General features: G+C 34.7%; 2 protein-coding genes across 3 annotated transcripts; one reads left to right on the forward strand and one right to left on the reverse strand.

Annotated features, from left to right (window-relative positions):
- Window positions 1-300: 300 nt before the first annotated feature.
- Window positions 301-4,719, reverse strand: LOC125077408 (GPI mannosyltransferase 4). Its single transcript, XM_047689386.1, has 3 exons — window positions 4,429-4,719; window positions 3,064-4,003; window positions 301-2,988 (listed from the first exon to the last, which is right to left on the reverse strand). Exons 1-3 carry the CDS (start codon window positions 4,592-4,594, stop codon window positions 2,124-2,126), a joined length of 1,971 nt encoding a protein of 656 aa, XP_047545342.1. The 5' UTR covers window positions 4,595-4,719; the 3' UTR covers window positions 301-2,123.
- A 459-nt stretch (window positions 4,720-5,178) lies between these two features.
- Window positions 5,179-22,426, forward strand: LOC125077260 (histone deacetylase 6). Of its 2 annotated transcripts, none has more exons than XM_047689190.1 (19): window positions 5,179-5,386; window positions 5,462-5,593; window positions 6,179-6,268; window positions 6,366-6,496; window positions 7,260-7,443; window positions 7,650-7,849; window positions 8,271-8,339; window positions 8,420-8,612; window positions 9,449-9,508; window positions 14,669-14,886; window positions 15,072-15,322; window positions 16,459-16,537; window positions 17,145-17,291; window positions 17,475-17,598; window positions 17,674-17,901; window positions 18,593-18,718; window positions 19,220-19,349; window positions 19,633-20,372; window positions 20,682-22,426. In XM_047689190.1, the coding sequence occupies exons 1-19, from the start codon at window positions 5,384-5,386 to the stop codon at window positions 20,901-20,903; spliced, it is 3,327 nt and encodes a 1,108-aa protein (XP_047545146.1). In that variant the 5' UTR covers window positions 5,179-5,383; the 3' UTR covers window positions 20,904-22,426. The 2 variants fall into 2 exon arrangements, with proteins under 2 accessions (XP_047545146.1, XP_047545221.1); XM_047689265.1 differs by lacking the exon at window positions 9,449-9,508 and adding an exon at window positions 9,550-9,609.
- The last annotated feature ends 586 nt before the right edge of the window (window positions 22,427-23,012 follow it).

Below are 23,012 nucleotides of genomic sequence, written 5' to 3' on the forward strand. Positions count from 1 at the left end.
AGACCGTTCTTAAAGTTTAAAAGAAAGTAGACCTTAATGACGTGGAATAAGGTTTAGTTTATTTCTTCATTAAACCTGCAGTGAACCTTCCAGTTATACGTAGTATATAATACTTCCATGTAATTGCTTAAGGGAGTCCTGCAAAAACTAACATGATTTTTTAATTATGAATTTAGTGAGGTGGTATAGTAAAAAGCTTCAACATCTTGTATTGACATTAATAAAAAGTACATGTAAGGCTATATAAGTATACATACATAGTTGGTAAAATTAAAAGGCCAAATATTATTTATTTTTGTATAATTCCTTCATTAAAGATACGTTTACTAAATTAAACAATATATAACATAACACAAAAAACCAACTAACACTATAAATTAATAAAGGTAGGTTCCTTACATATGTTTTATAGGTACATTTATATGGCATATCATAAAATTGAGTATTTTTTGCTAAAATCGTGACTAGTGACTTTCGTTAAATTGTTAGATCTAATTGAAATTTTACAAAATCCAGTCAACGACGGCGTAGGTCTCATATAACAAAGCCAATTTAATTGACAGGAAATATAAAATTTAACCGTCGCAGCTGACTGGTTAATTTGGACATTCAATGAAACGTGATAGCCATTTCACTAAACGCCTAGCCGTTCAACGGAAGATGTAATGGCTGGTGTCATTAAGGCCGCTGGTTGAACGGGTCATTTAGTAAAATGGCAAACATTAGCTGTTAATTAATAGGCTGGTTTAAGTAGTTGGAACTACACAAAACAACTACGGAATGCGAAATTAAGAATTACATAACATGGAATGTATTTGAAACTATCTGTTGAAGTCTAAGGCTTCGCAGTTCACCATTACACTGAGTAAGATATTGATAGTACTCTGTCCATAACTATAAACTTAAACAAAATATAATTAGAAAATTATTTCTGAAAAAAATCATTACGAATCATTTTTCTTATCTACGTACATTTTTCTTTATAAAATTTGTCAAGTATCAAATGTAATTACTAGACTACAATGATTAATCCAAAATAATTGTTTATTCATATATCACAAATTCACAACGATAAATAAGAAAAGCAATATTTTAGTGTTACTTAGGAAGTTAAGCCTGTGAAACATGTGCTAAAATTAAAACTTCTATTCAAATGGTAATCGTGGCGAGATGTTAAATTTAGTGAATATCACAAACAACGCAGGTCCAAATGAAATGTAGAGCCTTAGGCAATTAACGCAAAGCTCAAATATAATTTGCCTTCAAATAACTCTTAAACTATGTATGTTATAATTATTGAAGTGTCATGTTTTTCCCACTAATATAACTAACATTGGAAAGTTGGAATGTTTAGTTATAATTTACAGAACCCTTTTCTTTTATTTACAAGCAATATTAGCAATACTCTTTATTAAAATCAGACATTTTATTAAAATCTATGTCGTCATTTTCGCTATCATTTATCAGGCGATGTAGTTTAATACGTACATATTTTTCTATATTATACATTACACACATAGACATCGTCCAGTTTCATTGTTTTATGCTTTATATATGCTTAACTTTTATACAAATGCTATATATTTACAATAACTAAGCTTATGAAATGTAAGTTTGTCACTAGCTGTAACCGGTCCCAGAAATGTACTCAAATATTTTAAATAGGTATCATACAATATCACGTTTTATCATAAATTTGGAAATATTTGGACAAATATTTGGTATCTAGTCAAACAATATAATTACCGGTGCTCTATTTTAAACGTTCATCAGTATCAGAGTGTAGGTTACTAACAGATAAAAGATATGAATTACCATCTTGCACTGTGCAGTACAAAATTCAGTCATGTAAGTGATGTTACCCTAGGTGGACGAATTTATTTGAAATAGTTCTATATTATTTATAAAAAAAGAAAATCTATCGATACAGCACTCTTAAGCATTATATATATTATGTTACATCTAATAAGATATACCTACGTACAGAGATAATAATATATAATATATATTCACAATGAGCTAAAATATTTAAAGCATTTGAACCCATATCTAAGATCGGCATAACAAAATAATGTCTGAAAAAGAGATCTATAATCGAGCAATATTATACGAATACTTACTTACTAATGATCGATTACAAAGTTCGTTGCGGGACTTATTCGATATACTCTTAAACAAAATCTTTTAAAGTAACATGAGATTCGTTGATACATTGTCAGATCGACGGCGCGAGATGCATTTGCTCGCAGCATGTTATGTTCAGAACAGAACTGATCATGTCTGGTAGGAAATTCGGGAAGTGCCTCCGAACAAAAGTGAGGGTAGTAGGAAAAGTCCTCCCTCAAATCGATTTGAGGATATTTACTACTCTCGTGACTTATTTTATGCTCCAAAGAACACGGTGAGACGAGATAAAACCTATACTGTCTTTCATATTTATGTAATAATTTTTCTGCATTGGTTAATACTTCATCTACTTTTATAAAAATATTTTCCATTGGCATTGAACCATATTTATTCAAAAAGGTCGTCGGAGCTAGTTTGTAGGTATGACCGGTTGACTTGTCTTTATAAATTGTATTCGTACTTTCCAGTTGAAGAAGAAAAGTAGGTATACTGTAACTATGAGTCGTAATAACGTGCGTATGCACTCCGTAAGAACTTTTAATTTCCCGGTGAAGATTACTCGCAAATGGATAAATACCACCTTGATGAATGAAACCGAAAAACAATGTTAACACTATGTTAAGGGTATACCACACGATGCGAAGGACTTTCTTCAATAGCTTAATTCTTTGAGCATCGCTGTCGTTTGGGTATAAATTATTACCGTACAAGAAAACCAGTGGTACCAGTACAGGTATGATGAAGCGAGCCTCTTGGTGTGGGAAAAGAGATAATATTCCAACAGGAATGATAGTTGAGAATATCATCAGCCCTGTGATACTTTGTATCCTCGGTAACTTACTGTACTGCCCGCGGACGAATCTGAAATCGAAGGGCTAATAAATTAACTAGTCGACGTTGATCTCAGTACACTCAAACAATTTTTAATTATGTTACCTGTAAATATGTATCATTATTGTGAAGAAAGCCATTAGGCCGATCACATTAAATAGAAGCGGTACATTGACAGCGAGGTGGAGCCACCGTGGATGAAGTCCGTGTTCAATGAGATTCCTCATATCGGAATTATATCGTACGAAATTCAAGGGAGTCACGACCCAGTTGTCCCAAGATACTTTTAAGGATTCAATGTCAGCCATAGTTAGATAGCCATAATAGCCAGAATCAACTAGTATGAGTAAGAGAACCGTAGGAATTCCACATAGAATTAATAAAAATATTCTATAATGGAAGTCCTTAAATCCGACTACTTTTGATCCCAAGCCTCTGTGTAACCAGAAAAATATTGGAGGGAATGCAAACCCAATGAAAGTTGGACGATTAAATATCCCTATAACTACAATTGTTGCAATAAATATGACATGATTCAAAGAATGATCAGGTAAATGAGTTATCAGTTTGAAAATTTTAACTTTTTCCACTAATGTTTTTGCTTGCTTATATTTCTCGTTCAAAAATTCCCTGTGGTATATCACCACATCTGACTTGTACATACATTCTGCTACTAGAAATAGAAGGATAGAGAAAAATATCATTTCAAAGGCATTAGAGAAACTTCTACAGCAATATACAAGTATAACATAAGACGTAGCAAAAATGTTTAGTCTATTTCTAAAATTCTGTCCATACATAGCACATACTCTATACAAACAGTAATCATTGATGAGTGACAGGAAGCAAATAAATAGCCTCGGTAAAGTAAGTAAGTAGTAGGGGGTTTTCAAGTCAATATTGATAAGGTTTTTTGTATATGGGTTGAGAATTCTTATAAGGTGAAGGGGAGGGCCTAGTATGATTTTAGGTACAAAAATATTTCGTACAGGAAATTTAGGATTGAACTCCCATGTTCTAGCTACGTCGATTGTAAATATATCACCTGCAATGAAAAAAAATGTTTATGATATGATGTAGTATGTCAATTGCTTTTTAAGTTTGCAACAAACAAAAGAAACAAGGATATTTTTTTGATAGATATTAATTTGATGTCTATAATATTTATGTATAATAAAACAATTTATTATAAAGCATCCAAAACTAAAATCATTCTCTGGCTTGATTGATTATAATCTAGCCAGTAAAGTTTTCATTTAAAATGAAGAGAAAGTAATAGTTGTAATAATTTGTTTGTTTCGCATCTAATACAAACCACTCAATAGATTACTGCTTAAATATCTTTAATATATCAATTATTGATATATTTTTTAGGAAACACAAACGGTTGCCTCGCTACTTAGACAACAATGATAATAGCAATACTTTTTCAGTGAGATCAACTTTTGAAAATACTATAATGATACGTACCTGAAATTACTTCTACATTTTGAAAGAACTCATCTGGGTGTATGTATCCTCTTTGCGGTATCAAAGTCAAAGCAAACCTTATAAAAACTAAAATCCAATACGACAGAGGTAACTTCACTGGATTTTTAAATGAAATTGCTTTAAAAATCTGCGTTTTCAAAAACATTTTATCTTCCCGCCTTTCACCTCTGATAAAAAAGATAAAGCATAAATAAACTCATATCAATGAAATATACTGATAAAAGATAAGAAATCAGTTTTCTATCCAATCGCAATCGTCTCTACATTCGGTTTTGAAGTTTGAGCATTGAAAATTGAGATTGACTTGTTTCATATATGACAGTTTTGACATTTGAGACGAACACCACACAGTAATTTGTTTGTAGCACAAATGCACCGCATAAATTATCAATTATAATATGTTTATCATTTTGTAATTTCAACGTCTTTGTTCTTAATTATTATTATTTTATTCACACAATGTTTTGATTAAAGTAATGCAAAACTACAATTGTTGCCTATATCCTAGTTTTTCATAATTCATTAGATTCTAATTCTTTTATTAATGAGAATAATTAAATTGTTTTTCTATTACTACTATAAAAACAAAAACCTACGAATTTAGCAATTAGTTAAACCTGAAAATTATGTTTGACAAGTAGTAGTGTTACTTTGTTTACATTATGATGTTTTTAGAAAACTAATGTTTTTTAACAGAATTATAATCTGTTTGTATATCATAATCCCCATTGAAAATAAGACAAGGTCAAAAACTTTTCAGACGTCAAGTTTGTTTATGTCTTTTAGAGGAAAAGGAAACTGGAAAAGTCATCATTTAATGCTGAATTGTGTTTTTCTTTATATTCATGTAATGATGACCATGTAGATTAATCTTAAATAGCAAATAGGACTAAATTCTTGTAACTGTGTCTCAAGTTATACATATTTTTAAGCAATGGTAATTATTTAAGTTATATTCTCGATAATCATTATTCAGTTGCGGTTTGTTTATTTTTAAATTTGTTGTGTTTAGTCCGATCCTCCAAGTGCGCAGACGCGCCGTTCAGCTGGGGATTTAAAGAAAACTCCCCCGTCTTCTGTTGTAACAAGAAATGGTGCAAGAAAAGCGAAAATTCAGACACGTGCTATGTCTGCAGGTGTTAAAGTAAGAATGGTTAAGTGTATTAAATCGTTGTTTCTAATATTTTTTAGAAAGGGATTTCAAATTTACTGCGTTCATTATGCAAATATATAGAACTAACTATCATAAGCATTTCTAATACAATAAAACAATTTTTAGATTGTTAGTATCGATTCATTTGTTGACAAAAATGAACAGCTATACATGTATTTAATTAAAAAAAACATCACTAAACATGAAGAAGAAGTCATTTATAAATTTGGCATGACTGGTCAATTATGTTTAAAAAATATGAAGTGATTACTTTATAAAAAGATTTATAACATTGATAGTACTCATACAGCTATCTTAATAGCTTGTAATATGTTGTGATATAAAAGATTATAAATGGAAAATAAAATTTTTATTACAAGAACAATTCTTATTGCTATTATCATAAGTTATATAAATAAGAGGATAGTGACATCGCAAAAACAATTGTAATTATATAGCATCCATATAATTCTCGCACTTTTGTAAACAAAATGTTAAGCTGATAATTGTTTATCTTTTCAAAAGTAGGTAAAGTGAAGTAAGATTTAGTAAAATTTTGTTCTGATATTTATATAGCCTTCAGCTTCAGTGCTAGCTGCCAAGAAAAAGGCCCAACAGAAGAAAAAGCAAGCTGTTGATACAATATTGCGGGATCCTTATCAAATTGTAAGTAACAAATATTTAAATAAGTTATATAATAATTTATATTATATTATATTTATTTCATTCCTGAAGTTTTTAATAATAATTCATACTTTGAAAGGCAATGGAGTCGAAATTGAAAATAAAAGGCCCAACTGGATTTGTTACTGAGCCTCGCATGGCAGAGCACAGATGTCTGTGGGATGATAAATATCCGGAATGCCCCGAACGGCTGATTAGTGTCATTGACAGGTATTGAAATAATTTTGAGTTAAGTTTCCACAAATTGTTGTTGCTATAATGTATTAGAATAGATAGATACACTTTAATTATACAAACAAATGTAATATCAGATCTTATTGTTCCTGAGGTTATTAATACTAAAGTATTCTTTGGAAGGCAATTTACAATAACACATATGTACAGTATGCTAGTTCTATATTTGATATTTTAAGCTATATTGTTTAGGTTTATTAGGTTTATTGTGCTCAAACTGATATTTTTGTTAAGTTCATTTAAAGCGGCTTAGAAGACAAAGTAGACATATTTAGAGATGCTTAAATTGGATAGATGGATGGATGTTTGTTATTCATTCCAACCAGAATGGCTATGATTTGAATGAAATTTATCACAGACAGGTTAAAGTCTGGAATAACACATAGATTACTTGATTCCTGGAAACGCACACACAGGGATATGTACCACATATGCGGGTGAAGCTTTGGCCAGAAACTAGTAAATACATACAACTGTTTTAAAAAAAAACACACACATATAATCATATACTTAATTACGTATGTACTCAAACTCATTGAATATGTACATACATTTATTTAATACTAGTTGTCACCCTCGGCTTTCTTGGTTTAGAGGTTGATTGTCCTTGCTTGCAGTTTAAGCTTGCTTCGTTCCAAATTTCATCAAATTATGTTTAGTGGGTTGGCTGTATACATAAATTAATCTTGAATTGTTTAATTACTAGTTTTGTGTGTCAATATATTATATTATTTTATAGGTGCAAAGAGTTAAATTTAATAGAGCAATGTAAAGTATTAACACCAAGGGCAGCTACAAGAGAGGAAATAGAAACATTACACTCTCCGGCAGTTATTGACATGTTAGAAACCACACATCAGAACAATGATGTTGCTTATTTAGAAGACCTGTCTTCGAAATACGATGCCATATATATTCATCCTGTAAGTTTGAAATATTTTTAATACATTAATAACCTCCTTAATTTACTCCTGCGAGAAGAGCTAGATGGATGTCTATGTTAAAATTATCCCAGCAACCCTTTCGGTTGCGCAACTTACTGGCTTATTTAAAAGTAATTTGTTTATTAAAATGACAATGAATTAGCCTTAACTATTTAAAAAAATGCATTATATATACAATGTTTCAGAGCACCCATGAGCTGGCTCTGATAGCGGCAGGCTCCACGCTGGAGCTGGTGTCGCGCGTGGTATCGGGCGAGCTGCAGAACGGAGCCGCCTTCGTGCGGCCGCCCGGACACCACGCCATGCGCGCGGAGCCCTGCGGGTACTGCTTCTACAACAACGTGGCGCTGGCCGCCCGCCACGCGTTGCAGCAGGGAGTGGAACGGTTGGTTCCTTTAACTATGTGTATTGATAGATTGCCAATATGAGCAATTTATGTAAAAGTTTGTGATATTTCATAAGTATTCTATAGGTTTTTGAATGGATTTTTACAATAATTTATCAGTAACGACATTACGTATTAACTTAATAAAAATAAAAAAAGCATTCACCATTCCAATAACAAAAATATATATCCAATAGGTAATAATAGTAGGTACAATAGATCCTAGGCTTTTCTCAGCTAAATGAATATTGTTGAATGATAGTGCATTTACTAAATTAACTAATTGAACTATCTTAATAGTTAATTATTTAAAATGTTTGTATGGTTTACATATACTATAATTTTTATGTTTCTTTAAATGTTTTATTTGTTGATATATTAATTATTAAAGTAATTATGTGTTTTTTGTTATTATTTTCAGGATATTAATCATAGATTGGGATGTGCATCACGGTCAGGCGACACAGCAAATGTTTTATGATGATCCTAGGTAAACAAGTCTTCTATTAAAACTTTTATGTTCATCCATTACCGAATATAATACTTATCTATAATGTGTGCTGTATACAGGGTGGTATACTTCTCGATCCACCGCTACGAGCACGGCTCGTTCTGGCCCAACCTGCGGCAGTCCGACTTCCACTACACGGGCAGCGGCGCGGGCGAGGGGTACAACTTCAACGTGCCGCTCAACTGCACCGGGATGAAGGACGCCGACTACTTGGCGATATGGCACCAGCTCCTACTGCCCATGGCACTCGAGGTAAGAGGCTCTCGAGGGAAAATCGATTTTATTTTGTTTGTTTTGGGTTGTTAAGCATTATATTGACCTTTTGAATGAGTAAATAAGTTAAAGTACATTCTGCGAGTCGGAAACCTAGGGAATGAAATACTTGGCACCTCATTGGTCGATGCGCGCGGCAGATTATAGTCATCGTTGATCATTGAATAAGCGAGAGAGATCCGGCATTAACGACAATTCTAAGAAAAGGTTTCGCCATCATACGAATTAACCTATAAGTGCTTGTGGAACGGACTTCAGATGTCTTTCTGCTGAACTGAACCTTCTCCTAAAAAGCCTTTACCCAGGAGAAGGTTTCAAACCTTCTCCTAAAAAGCCTTTACCCATCATTTCATTTCGCCACATTATTCCATCCATTGGTGGATACCCATGCGGCTCTATATTATCCGATATATATTTTCTAACGATGTAACCTTTTAAGAATGAGCTGAACTATAAACACCTTTTCATTAATTTATTTTCATAATTTAATTCCTTATTATTTTTTTCCAAATCTTACCCTTACTTTCTAATTAGTACAAAAGCGAATTGTAAACTAAATGTAACTTTACCCCAAAGATGTTGTACTCAACTTTTTATCGTAGGCGTCTCCTATGCTTACATTGATTCTTGATTAGTAGCTTCTTAGAACAGTGCACGCTTGAAGATGTAAATGTTCCGACACGTCGATTATAATAATTCATAAATTTTATTTATTTAGTATCGTACATGAATACTATTAATAAATATATCACTAACATTCCTGCGGTCTATTATGAAACAAAATATGTTAATTTTTGTATGAATTTCAATCGCAGTTCCAACCGGAGCTGGTGCTGATATCGGCGGGCTACGACGCCGCTATCGGCTGCCCAGAGGTACCGTGGCTCTCTATGTATCAAATATACCTCTCTTACAGTTCTCCCCGCAGCTCGTCATTATCTCCGCGGGGTATGACTCGGCGCTCGGCGATGAAAAAGTGAGTTGGATTTGAGGAATTTTTATTTATTTATTTATTTATTATAATATCAACACCAACAAGAAGTACACTCATACACACAATATAGACATTAAACATAAGGTTTATATAAACCAAGTGTCTCCTTAATTATAGGTGTTGCAAGATATGTCAATATTACAAGTTAACAAAATATAATAATTTCCAGATTTACAATATTAATTACAATTAGAAAGAGATATTAAGAATTCAATTATTAGAAAAATTAACACATAAATATAAATAAAATGAATAAGATATTATTATTAGAATACATTAAGATTTACGATTAAAATACGATTAAATGCAAACAATTAATTATAAGGTACAATTAATAAAGGGGTTAAAACATAGATTCAAGACAACAATTTATACATTACTATTTAAAAAGCATTGATATTTTTTTGCGAAAGAGATTCAATTTGTCATTAAATATATCAACAATAAGAGCTACGTTTGACTTTTTCTCATTGTTAATCATATTGAGCGATTTATAAATATTGTTATGATCGATGATTAGCCTATTAATTGGAGAGTAGCGCCCTTGACGGGAGCGAGTGAGTTTTTCAACGAAGGGAGTATACACTGATGGTCTGGTGGCCTTAACGGGAGCCCGAATCATAACTTTAGAAAGTAGATAACTACAGTCGATTTTACCGTTCAATAAGTTATAAAGGAAAACGTTATCAAGGACACGTCTACGATCGTGAAGGGAAAGAAGATTAAAATATGCAAGTCTATCATCGTAACTTGGCAGTCTTTTAGCTAGATTTTGACTAAAAGATAAGTGCCATAAAAATCTTCTTTGTACACTTTCAAGCCTATTCTTGTAGATATCGTAGTGAGGATTCCATACAATGCTACCGTATTCCAGAATACTGCGCACTAAAGCAGTGTATAAAGTAATTTTAGTCTGAGGCTGTTTAAAATCCTTACAATTACGCAAGACAAATCCCAAAGCCTTAAAAGCTCTAGTTACTACATTGTCCACATGAAGATGAAACCGCAATTTAGTATCTAAAATGATGCCTAGATCACGTATATTGTCCACTTCTGTAAGCAAATGTCCGTTAATGGTGTACGATCTATCGAAAGTGGTTTTTTTCCTACTGAACCGTATAACGAAACATTTTTCAGTGTTTAAACTCATGTCGTTTATGTGACACCATGAGACCAAACTATTCAAATCTCTCTGCAGAAATATGGCATCTGAAGCATTGGATACAGGTCTAAAAAGTTTGAGATCGTCAGCGAATAAATAACATTTAGAGTGTTTGAAGCATGAACTAATGTCATTAATAAAGACATTAAAAAGCAAAGGTCCCAAGTGAGATCCCTGAGGTACTCCAGAGTGAGATATGAAGGGTTTGGATGAGTAGCCGTTGATAACCACCTTTGACTTACGATCGTGGAGATAAGACCCAAACCAGTCAAAAACAGTGCCCGTTATACCAATCGATTTAAGTTTTTGCAATAGTTTATGATGGTTAACTTTGTCAAAGGCCTTGCTAAAGTCGGTATAAATAGCATCAATGGAGTTGCCACCATCTACCGCCTCAGCAAGGTCTTCAACAAACGAAGCAAGGTTAGTTGTGGTAGAACGGGCCCTCAAAAAACCGTGTTGTTGCGGTACAATGGTCTGCTTTACTTGTGATAAGAGGCACGGGTATACAAGAAGTTCAAATATTTTACCAAATACTGAAATTATAGATATCGGTCTATAATTTTCTGCCGAAGCCCTGTCGCCTTTCTTATGCAAGGGTATAACCAAAGCTTCCTTCCAAGCTGATGGGTAGACCCCTGTACTCAAAGATCGGTTGATGATTAATGTAAGTGGCTTGACTAATTCATCAGCACACTTGGTAACAAATAAGGCAGGTATACCGTCCGCACCAGCTCCTTTAGATGAATCTAGACCCTTTAAGACTTTAAGGACTTGGCTGGAGGAGAATGATAGAGAATAAAGGCAACTATTAACTGCTAAGGTTTTAACAGGCTCAGACTGAATGGGTATAGACATAGAACGATTAAAGACTGAAGAAAAATGTTCAGCAAAGAGATTACATATGTCCTCACCCTGGGTGGCCACATTAGAATTGAGATTTATTTTAGTTGGGTATGTGTTAATAGCCTTTTTTTTCAGTTTAACATAAGACCAAATAAGCTTAGGATTTGATCTTAATGACAACTCGAGACGCTCTAAGTACTTCGAGTATGAATCCTTTAAAAGTCTATTGCATCTTTTTCTTAATAGATCAAACGTTAGAACATCCCGTGGATTATTATATTTACGAATTTTGACCCTACATTTGTATTTTTCTTTAATGCAATTAATTAGCCCGTAACTGAACCAGAATGGATATTTATTACTACGATGACTTGTTTTAGGTACGTGTTTCCGAATTAAAACTTGTAATTGTTCGTAGAATACGGAAACCATGTCATCGACTGACTTGCAATCGTAAAAAATATCATCCCAATGTGTATTATTTAATTCCTCTTTAATTTTGGTGTAATCGGCTCTGTGGAAACGGTACTTAATGTTATTTTCATTTGGAGATAGGTTTGATGATGGTATGCTTTCTAGGAAAAATATCAATGGGGGATGAAGCAAGTCAACTTTTATAAGAGGATTCGTGCACGCAGATAGATTGTGAATTAATTTATTGCTAAGAATCAAATCCAATATTTTATTTTTGTTATTTAATATAGTATTATATTGAGTTAAGTCGTTTAGGGAAAGACAATCTGATAACATATTATTTAATAAGCTACTGGAATTACCCACCATCAGAGAGTTCTGAGGGCCCATAGTCCATGGAATGTTGCTCAAATTAAAATCTCCCATCACAAGTGTGGTGCCTGTATACGATTCCAATGCTCGGTTAGTATTATTTATAAAATGCTCCAGTATATGACTTTGTACTGGAGGAGGAATGTATACACCGCAAATGTACAAAAAATCCTTGCCACCATTACAGTTTGAACTCTCAATACTGACCCACAAGTCCTCACAGTCTGATTCCAAGCTAGGAATACGAGTAGATTTGATATCATTAGAGACTGCTATCAATACTCCACCACCGTCTTTTTTGTTATGGAAACCGCTACTTTCGCGATCTCGCCTGTAAACTGTATACCGATTACTATCAAACAACTCCGAGTCAAAGACGCCACTGTTCAACCATGTCTCGGTCAATATGATAACATCGTATGAGTTACACAATACATTATTAAATAGTTCTAAAGTTTTAGTTCTTAAACCTCTCACATTTTGATAATAAACAGATAATTTTTTAAAAGTGCCTATTAGTAAAAACAAAAAAAAAATAATAATAATAAAATATGTCAACCTTAGCGTAATTATGACAAATTTAAAAGTATGTCGTGATTCCGAATATGAATATACTTAGCATTTTCATTTTTTCTCATAAAGATTTTACTGTCACGTACCCAAACAAATCTATAGTTTAATTCCTTAGACTTACGGCGAGCGGCAGCAAGTAACAATTTCGTTTCGGGGGATAAATGCTCAGTCACATATATAGCGTCCTTTTTAGGGTTCGCAATACCGAGGTGGCTACAGTTCAGCTTATCGTTTGCATTGGCCTTGTTGAACTTACTACATGACGCTAAGAACTCGTCACGCAGTCGCGAGCTATTAAACTTTACTAGAATAGATCTTGGACGTGGGCTGTTTTTGTTCATTTTGGCGACCCTAGCGCAGAAATGTACATTTTTATCATCAATGGGGCATTTTATAACTTTAGCCAATTGTTGTACAGTATTCATAAGGTTTTCTTGCTTATGCTCAGGCACACAGTGAATTTCCACGTTGCAAGCTCGAGAGTGTTGTTCAATCTGTGTAAGGCGAGAGTTAAGTGCTTCGTTAGAGGAGCGCAAGGACTCGTTTTCAGCTCGGACTGCGTCTATTATGGAAGACTGTATGACACACTGTTCTTTTACTTTGTCTAATTCCTGTCGAAACGATGTCAAGATTAACTCAAGCGAAGATACCGCCGTATGTATTTCCTGGATCTTAGGGTTAAAATCATTTGACAACACCTGACGTAGCTCCTCCCCTATTATTTCGCGAATTTTCACAGCCGACAAGCAGTTACAGGAAGCTTTTTTGTTACGCTGAGTCACGTAGTCCTGCTGTTGAGTAGTAAGCGAGGTTGTACGCACCGGGGTATTTGAATTGTTTCCTGTTTTCGGTTCTTTACTGCGACATAAGTCACAAACCCAGGATTTTTTTGCAACTGGATTCATATCATTAAATTCCGATATAGAATGCCTCGTACAAATAATGTGATATACATTTTTGCAACGCATACAGCATAAGGAAGCATCATCGTTTAATCCGTTAAGGCATCCAGCGCATTTAATCGTGTTCATTTTTGTACAATAACCGCAGCAAATGCAGGTTGACAAATAAATATTAATATATAAAATAAAACGCACGATGTTGAGCTGCAGTGCTGGGGTCAATGACCCGGCTGATCGGTCACAGTTGGCGCGGCCGCAGTGCTTGTTGTCGTAGGTCAGGCACAATAGAACTTAAAAATATTCTTCTTTTTACTTGATAAACTATCCTTTATTACACTTTAAAACTTTAGTATGTTTTACACTGAATTAAACACTATTATTATCTGTAAAATTAACTTTAAATATAAACTTTCAATTGAAATTCAATTTAAAATTTATAAGCGTACAGTTATAATGATGTTAACTCGTCGAGCGCGTACTCCTTATTCCCGAATTTACGGGTTTTACGAATTTGAAACACACTACACTGTATTTACGCATTAGTATCTTAACAAAAAAATTATAATATTATTAACAAAACTACTTAATTATAAACAAAACTAATTACTTTTAATATATTTTTTTACAAGAATATAAAATAATAATAATTAATAACAACATACAAATTTTATCAATTTCTGGTTTGCTAATATTATTGCAAAAACAGTACAACAATGATACGCCCGACCGTATATTTCGCGCTGCCTCCCGCCAAAAGTGAATAAATTTTTAGGGCGAGATGGAGGTGACGCCGGCGTGCTACGCGTGGCTGACGCAGCAGGTGTCGTGCGTGTGCGCGCGCGTGTGCGTGGTGCTGGAGGGCGGCTACTGCCCCGCCTCGCTGGCCGAGGGCGCCGCGCTCACGCTGCGCGCGCTGCTCGCGCTGCCCGCGCCCGTCGCGCCCCTCGCGCCCCTCGCACCCCTCTCCCCCGCCGCCGCGCCCTGCGACCAGTGAGCGCACACACCATGTCTACTTTATTTCGTATCGTGCAGAACTATCTTATACGTAAAGCTAGGGAGAGGCACCCGGGCAACTGCTCCGGAGCCTCGACTGGAGATGAGCCGAATTCACATAATTCCGACGAGCTAAAATAATATAATCCTTATACAGTCTTGAAATTATATATTCTATACAGGATAAGAGAATCGATCCTGAATTGCATCTACGCCCACAAGAAGCATTGGCGGTGCTTCAACTACCAGCCCACCTACAGCACGGGCCCCACGCTCAACGTGTTCGACGTACAGAAAATTAAGCACACGGTCCGGGTGCGATGGGAGGGCGACGAGACCAGACCGGAGCGCTTCGCCACGAGGGACTGCTACCCGCTGCAGGACGACCGCACCAAGCGAGAGATACAGGAACGACTGAACCATTTGCGATTGGGTAAATACAAATTGAACGTTATACTTAGTAACTAATAATAATGACAGAGTTTTGAAAATTTTCATAATTAATCGTATTAAATTTCTAGTTATATTTCGAAACTTATTATGTAACATTTACAAAGCACTTTAAAGGACCATTACTTACATATTCATTAATATATGTATCAAATTAAAAATATCGCATTATTGAAACAATAACATTCACATTCCTGAATGGCATAAAGTGGGAATTTTCAATATAATAGATTAAGATTTTCCTTAGATTTTAAAAGTTTGATAAAGAATACAGAATATTCTATATATTATTTAATAACATTCCGTTTGCATTAAATAATCATTTGTATATTCCAACGGCAGTAGGAGTAAAGATAAACAAATCTTTGATTGTGCATTTGTCATTGTCAATTGTCAATAGACATTCGATTTACTAATAGCTATGCTGTGTTAATGTTTAATTCTTTAATTTCAACATGATAACGTTACTTTAAGAATAAAGATAAATTAATTTATTTTTACAGGGCCGGGCCGTAAGTTTAGGGGGCTCTGGGCTAACACGACTTAGGGGCCTACCTAAGACATATCTGAACGTAGACTTGAATTAAATTAATTGAATGGGTTTAATTAATTGCAGGACTCGCAGGACTGCAAACCATACGATTTGTTTAATTTAATAAAGTTATGTATTCTTTCGCATTATCGCCTATTTTTGACTACGGCTTGACTTAGCTAGGGCCCCCTTGAATTCACATGGCTGAAGCCCAAAATGCCATATGGTAGATCCGGCCCTGCATTCTTAAAGCAACACTATTCCACTTAACTGATTTTATACCATATCAAATGTTAAGATTCCGTTATAAACATCCGATATAAACATAGAACATGAAAAAGTGTTTCATTAAAAATAATTAGTCAAGAATTACAGTGATGCTGTCGTTTGTCAACGACATTCAAAACGCCATGCCATAATTAATATAATTCCTTTGTTTAAGATCTCGACCAATGATGTCACATCAATTCAAGGTCAAATGTGTTTATATATCATTATGCCTTCTGCGTTTGGAATCGGCTAACTCACTAAGTAACATTTTGGGTTTCAGATATTAAATAGTAATATTTTAATATTGTTTATTCTAGTTACGGAACTGAGTCCACTGAAACCTGTATGTTACATCTACGACCAAGCCATGTTGAAACACAAGAATATTTGTGAACCGTAAGTAAATTTCATCATCATGACGTAACTTTAAAAAAAGATATATGCTTATTTTTCGAATGTATTTCTACGTACAATTCACATGATATTTTTAAATGTTTAATTTCAAACTAGTAGTAAAAAATTACCTAAAATAAGTATAATTAGATGAGGTTTCAAAATATTGATTGTTTATTTTATATTGATTTTAATATGGCAACCACAAGGCGTAGGAATCGCGGATGATATCAGATCAGAATATCATGCATTATTTAAAAAAAAAAGTTCCTGTTCTGAGTATCACTGTGTCCATGCATGAGTACCATCTACTGTTTTATTAGTTTGAACGGCTTTGTTCTCTTTGGAAATTTAATTAACCAATTTATTCAGAACTGAGAAAAGAGTTCGTTTACCGTGATGGGGTCATTTGCCAGTTGTGTTATGAAAACAATATACATATATCTATGTATATCTATAATGCAATTTAACTTGACCGGGACTTTTTTTAAACTCACGAATGCCGTAGAGTGCCCGATTTCAGTTCGGCTAGTACTTCGCGTTTATTGTAAGTTATATTGCTGAGCTTATTTACGTTCATTGCATTATTATATTTATTATTTTTCATCAGAGGTCACGTTGAGTGTCCTGAGCGGATAATGCGTATTCATGAGAGACTTCGGGACTTTGGTCTCTTAGAGAGGTTGCATCGATTAGAGGCCAGACCCGCTACTGACGAAGAGATCCTGGCTGTCCACACGCGCAAACATTTGGACAGGTATTATAATTATTTGATTGGTGGGGTAGGTTGGTAGATATCTCATACATACAAACAAGCCTTGATTGATTGCCCCTTTTTTTGTGAGCTATATTGATTATTGTATGAAAATCGTTGGTTTGCACCTCTACTACGTTAACAAACAAAAAAAACTAATCAGATGGTACTTTTTTTCTCGTACAGGTTAAAAGAATTATCACGTACCAAGTTAAGAGATCTAAACAGTCAGAAGGACGCTTACGACTCCGTATACTTCCACCCGGACACGTTCGAGAGTGCAAGCGTAGCGTCGGGTTGCGTGGTGCAGGTAATATAAGTCGAAGCAATCGTGTCGAGTGGTCGCAAGGTGTCGGACGTAACGTAACGAGGCGGCGCGACGCAGATGGTGGAGGCGGCGGCGGGCGGGCGCGCGGCGCGCGGCGCGTGCGCGGTGCGGCCGCCCGGCCACCACGCCGACGCCGACAGCCCGAGCGGGTTCTGCGTGCTCAACAACGCGGCCGTGGGCGCCGTGCACGCCGTGCGCGCGCTGGGCCTGCGCCGCGTGCTGCTCCTGGACTGGGACGTGCACCACGGGAACGGCACGCAGAGCCTCACCTACGCCGAGCCCGAGGTACTCGCTCCGAGCCGATATACTCACTCACTCACCCACTCGACACATTTTTTTAGCATTAGCAGCCCGTAAATGTCCCACTGCTGCGATAAAGGCCTCCTCTCCCTTTGAGGAGAAGGTTTGGAGCATATTCCACCACGCTGCTCCAATGCGGGTTGGCGGAATACACATGTGGCAGAATTTCGTTGAAATTAGACACATGCAGGTTTCCTCACGATGTTTTCCTTCACCGCCGAGCACGAGATGAATTATAAACACAAATTAAGCACATGAAATTTCAGTGGTGCCTGCCTGGGTTTGAACCCGAAATCATCGGTTAAGATGCACGCGTTCTAACCACTGGGCCATCTCGGCTAACTCGACACATACTCTACTGCATTATATTGTAACATAGGAGAGCATTATTGTGTTCTGATTTGAAGAACACTAGCCTTAATTATATAGCAAGTCTTTCTTACTATTATATTCTAAGTCACCATACGGCTAAAGATTTATTGATTGAAAGATTTATTTGGAAAAGTGTGGAGTAACAACCGACTAACGAATTAACCCACTCTCAAACCATTTGCATCCGGATACATTATTCTATATCCGGATATTTAATTGTGTGCTTTGATTATGATAATAATTAAAAATAACCATACATCTGTTATGCACTCTAATTTACAATAGCCATTTTGCTTAATTCTAGATCTTGTATATATCTATTCACCGGTACGACAACGGCACTTTCTTCCCGAACTCCAAAGACGCGGACTACATGGCGGTGGGGGAGGGCCGCGGGGAGGGGTTCAATGTTAACATACCTTGGAATAAGGTAACAGAATCACTGTAAAGAAACTTTAAAAAAGAACAACGATAATTCACATTATGATAACAAATAAATTTCTTATCCATAAAGGTTATAAGAACAAATTATTAAATTGTAAACTACATCTATCTAATATTATAAATTCGAAAGCAAATCTGCCTGGCTGTAACACTTTCACAGCCAAACCACAGAATCCAAATTAATGAAATTTGGTATGAAGACAAGCTTGAACTACAAGGAAGGTCACGTTTTATGTCCAACACTTAAGATGACCCCTTAATAGTGACCGAAGCCCCAGGCGTCAACTAGTATTTTATATGTTTCAAACACAAATGCAGGCCGACTAAATACTGCATCCTTGCCAGACCTCACTTTTTTGCACCTACTCAGTTTCAGTTGATGTTTTTGTCATATGAATAAATTTAAAGGTTTTTTAATCTGTGACTGGTCTATAATATCATACTACTTATACAGTAGTATAAGTTAACTTAAATTGCTTGTTTTTAGCGCGGAATGGGTGATGTAGAATACATGGCAGCGTTCACTCAAGTAGTTTTGCCGATCGCATACGAGTACAATCCGGAGCTTGTTATAGTTTCGGCCGGTTTCGACGCCTGTGTGGGCGACCCGCTGGGAGGTACGGTATACGTTCATAATAAATTTTAATAAATTCATTAGAATAGAGATCCATTGTTTTGTCATAGCTATGATACTGTAATTACATTATGTCTTGCAGTTTATTTTTATCTAAGAGAAAATATTTGGTAACATATTTTTTATATAATATTCAGACAGACATATATAGCCCAATTACAATAAATAATAAGTCTTAAACATATGTTTTATTGTTACACAAATTTGTTCTTTCAATAGAATACCCTCAGTAATGCTAGGACTACTATATATGGTTTTTGTCGCAGGCTGCAAGGTAACGCCGGAATGTTTCGGGCGAATGACCCAATTCCTGACTGGGCTGGCGGGCGGGCGCGTCGTGTTGTGCCTGGAGGGAGGCTACAACGTCACTAGCACGGCTTATGCCATGGCTATGTGCACCAAAGCTCTACTCGGTGACCCTATACTACACCATTACGACCCCAAACCTGTCTGCCATTGGTCTGCCGTAGAATCTATAAACAACGTAATCAGAGTACAAAAGAAATACTGGAAAAGTCTCAAGTTCCAACTCGCCCTACCCATAGAAGACGTGATCGAAAAACCAGTGCCATCTAGAGGATTAATTGTTAATGAAGAAGCTTCCTCGTCTAATCTAATTAATAAGAATCAAATAGAACACAGTATATCATCTGTTGAAAATAGTATGACGAATTTGAACATAGAGAATAAATGCCCTGATGGTATCCACTGTGGTACCGATGATGAAGATGAAATGGAGTCTAAGTCAAACTCTTCGAAATCGAATGAAAACAAAACCGAGAGTACTAGCAATGAAAACAACACGCCAGCAACTTTAGTCGACTTCTTAGCAGAAAATATGCAAGCAATAGTTGACGAAGAAATGTTTGCAGTGGTACCATTGCAGTGGTGTCCACATTTAGAATCACTTTACGCGATCCCTGCTGACGTTAAGTTTGAACAAGGAGTGAAATGTGTTAGTTGTGATCACACGGATGAGAACTGGGTGTGCTTGCATTGTTATATTGTAAGTACTTCAATTGTTATATATATATTTCTTGTATTCCTCCTAATCTGCAAAAGGTTCCTCTTGCAGATTAAGTTAGAAGTTAATACACTCAGTTAATACATGCAGAAGATGTGTTTTGTGAGAAAATTAGACTCTTCTAGTAGACCCATTTAAACTTCCGTAATTTTTGTTATACCAATGTAAAATTAAAAAACAATTCATATTTCGTCTTATTTATCAACATGTGCTATATGAACTCTTAATCTGTTATAGTCTAAGACTAAGACACTTAATGATCATTAGTAATGATATGGCATGTGCCCGCAGACCGCGTGCGGGCGCCACGTGGGCGGCCACATGCAGGCGCACTACCGCTCGGCGCAGCACGCACTGGCGCTGTCCCTGCGCGACCTGTCCGTGTGGTGCAGCGCGTGCGACGCCTACGTCGACAACGCGCTGCTCTACGACGCCAAGAACAACGCTCACCGCTGCAAGTTCCAGGAAGACATGCCATGGTGTTATCCCACCGATACTATTCATATGCAATAAAGTTCATTATACTCACTCGTTCTACTGCCAAGGGACTTGGACATGTAACTTGTTTTCAACGACAGACGCACACACATGAGACTATCTTGGATAACATGGTTAGACGCATAGGCGGTGTAATAACTGGTTGAATGGTGAATACTTACCACCAAGTAGACCGTTTGCTCGTCAAACTTTTAAAAAAAGGCATTATTTTAGGTCTGGATAGTATTGACTACCCACCGGCTATGGAAGCAATTTAAATGTTACCACCTACTACAGTAGGTATTCTGAGCAAGTATAATCAGCAGTCACATATTGTTTATCTATTACAGGTTAAAGTATTATCAAATGATTTAAAAAAATAACAATTAGCGTCATATATTCCAACTTAAGTCTCACAAAAAGCTAATTTTCAATATAAGTTGAAAACCTCGAAGTAATGATCATTAAATGTCTCTTTTGTTCATTTACCATTGAAAAATAACTAAAAATTGTAAAATGATTAAATAATTTACTAAAAAATTGTATTATGTAACTATTGACATTCAATTATTTTTACTATACTTGCTCAATCACATAATTTGTTGTTTTTTTTTAATAAACTTTGTAAAATGTGAATATATATATATATTCATACAGACGAAAACAAAAAATAATGTTTCCAAATGAAAAAATAATAACTGGAAAATCTTGTTCAATATTGATTTACAATAAACTCAGTATATTCACTATCTAATGATGACTTTAAAATATTAAATTATTTATCAATATTTTATTTTGTATTAATTGTACTATAAATATGTACAAAGTTATATGTTTTTACATAATTATTGTATAAATATTTAAAATATTCTTCTATAAAATTATTGTCTTAATCAATTCAATGAATTGTAAATAGTTTTTGTTGTGAATTGAGTCTACTTGGTAAATGGTATATAAGTTATATACTATTTTACATCAGATTTGCACAACATTGCACTGAATTAACATGCAAATTTGTAGAATAAAAATGTTTTCTGCATCTTTATCATATAAATTGCTGAAAAATGGAGGATGAATGAAATGAATTATGAAAACACTCAAATATGTATCAGTATTAGTTATTAATGCATCATTCATGCTCCAAAACATGTAATGGGCATTCAGCCTGAATGAGATAGGAACAATTTTGATTCTTAGAATAACTTAAAAAGTATGTATCAAAGTGTTTGTAGTATTGTATTGTAATTTTCAGACTATATTGTCTACAAACATATTTGTCTGTATGTAGCTGTAGGACAATTCTATACCGGTTCTTAACTTTTTGTATTATACAATGTAGTAGCAATTTCATGTTGTGTTAATCAACTAACGAAAATATCTTAAAATGTAACGTATAGCGCATTCACATGGTTTGATTTTAATTAATTTGATTTTTAACTTTTGTTTATCAACAAAAAAATTAAAACAAGTGACAAGAAAACAAAAAAAAAATAAAAGATGCAGCAAAAGTTTTAAGATGGCAATATTTTACGTAATTCGTTTTTTGGACTTCAAATTTATTTGAGTTTCTGTGTAGATGGTTCCAATAAAATTTTGATTAAACAATTGAATAATTAAATTGACTCATGTGAAAGATGCTAAACAAAAACTATACTCGATAATAAAAAAAATGGCAGCTCATGTGCCAAAATAATTTTGCTCATTAAATAAATCAATAAAAAAGTAAAATCATATCATATTTATTAACAAAATATTTTGTTTTATTTTCACATTATAAACCTAAATTTCTGTTTGGATACAAAAAAATCTAAGTTTAATAATATTATGGCAAAAATACAATCGAGATATGATTAGTTAGTTTCCGACCAATTTTCATGGCGTCACCCGATGTTATGTACATTTTTCCAGTCTACCTTTGAGGCAATTTTTAATTTTCCTTTGGCGTGATTAAGTAAAAAATATCCATCCAAAATTTCGGATGGAATAATAATTAATTATGATATAGTCTTAATAGCAATATTTTTATATTATCAATTAAAAAAATGTGGGTGTTTATTAAATTTTGCGAAACTCAGATTTCTAAACGAAATCTAACCTACAATTGATGTATGTTGTCAATGTCAAAATGTGAAATGACAATTAAAA

This window comes from Vanessa atalanta, chromosome 1, assembly GCF_905147765.1.
Source record: "Vanessa atalanta chromosome 1, ilVanAtal1.2, whole genome shotgun sequence".
NCBI lineage: Eukaryota > Metazoa > Arthropoda > Insecta > Lepidoptera > Nymphalidae > Vanessa > Vanessa atalanta.

What these genes read in the sequence shown, in the direction of transcription:
- LOC125077408 (XM_047689386.1), bottom strand. Translation starts at nt 4,594, where the DNA reads ATGTTTTTGAAAACGCAGATTTTTAAAGCAATTTCATTTAAAAATCCA. An exon ending in AAATGTAGAAGTAATTTCAG is followed by an intron (nt 4,004 to 4,428) that starts GTACGTATCATT and finishes TTTTCATTGCAG; the next exon opens with GTGATATATTTACAATCGAC. An exon ending in ATAATGATACATATTTACAG is followed by an intron (nt 2,989 to 3,063) that starts GTAACATAATTA and finishes CTTCGATTTCAG; the next exon opens with ATTCGTCCGCGGGCAGTACA.
- LOC125077260 (XM_047689190.1), top strand. An exon ending in CACAAGAATATTTGTGAACC is followed by an intron (nt 16,538 to 17,144) that starts GTAAGTAAATTT and finishes ATTTTTCATCAG; the next exon opens with AGGTCACGTTGAGTGTCCTG. An exon ending in TGTGCTTGCATTGTTATATT is followed by an intron (nt 20,373 to 20,681) that starts GTAAGTACTTCA and finishes ATGTGCCCGCAG; the next exon opens with ACCGCGTGCGGGCGCCACGT.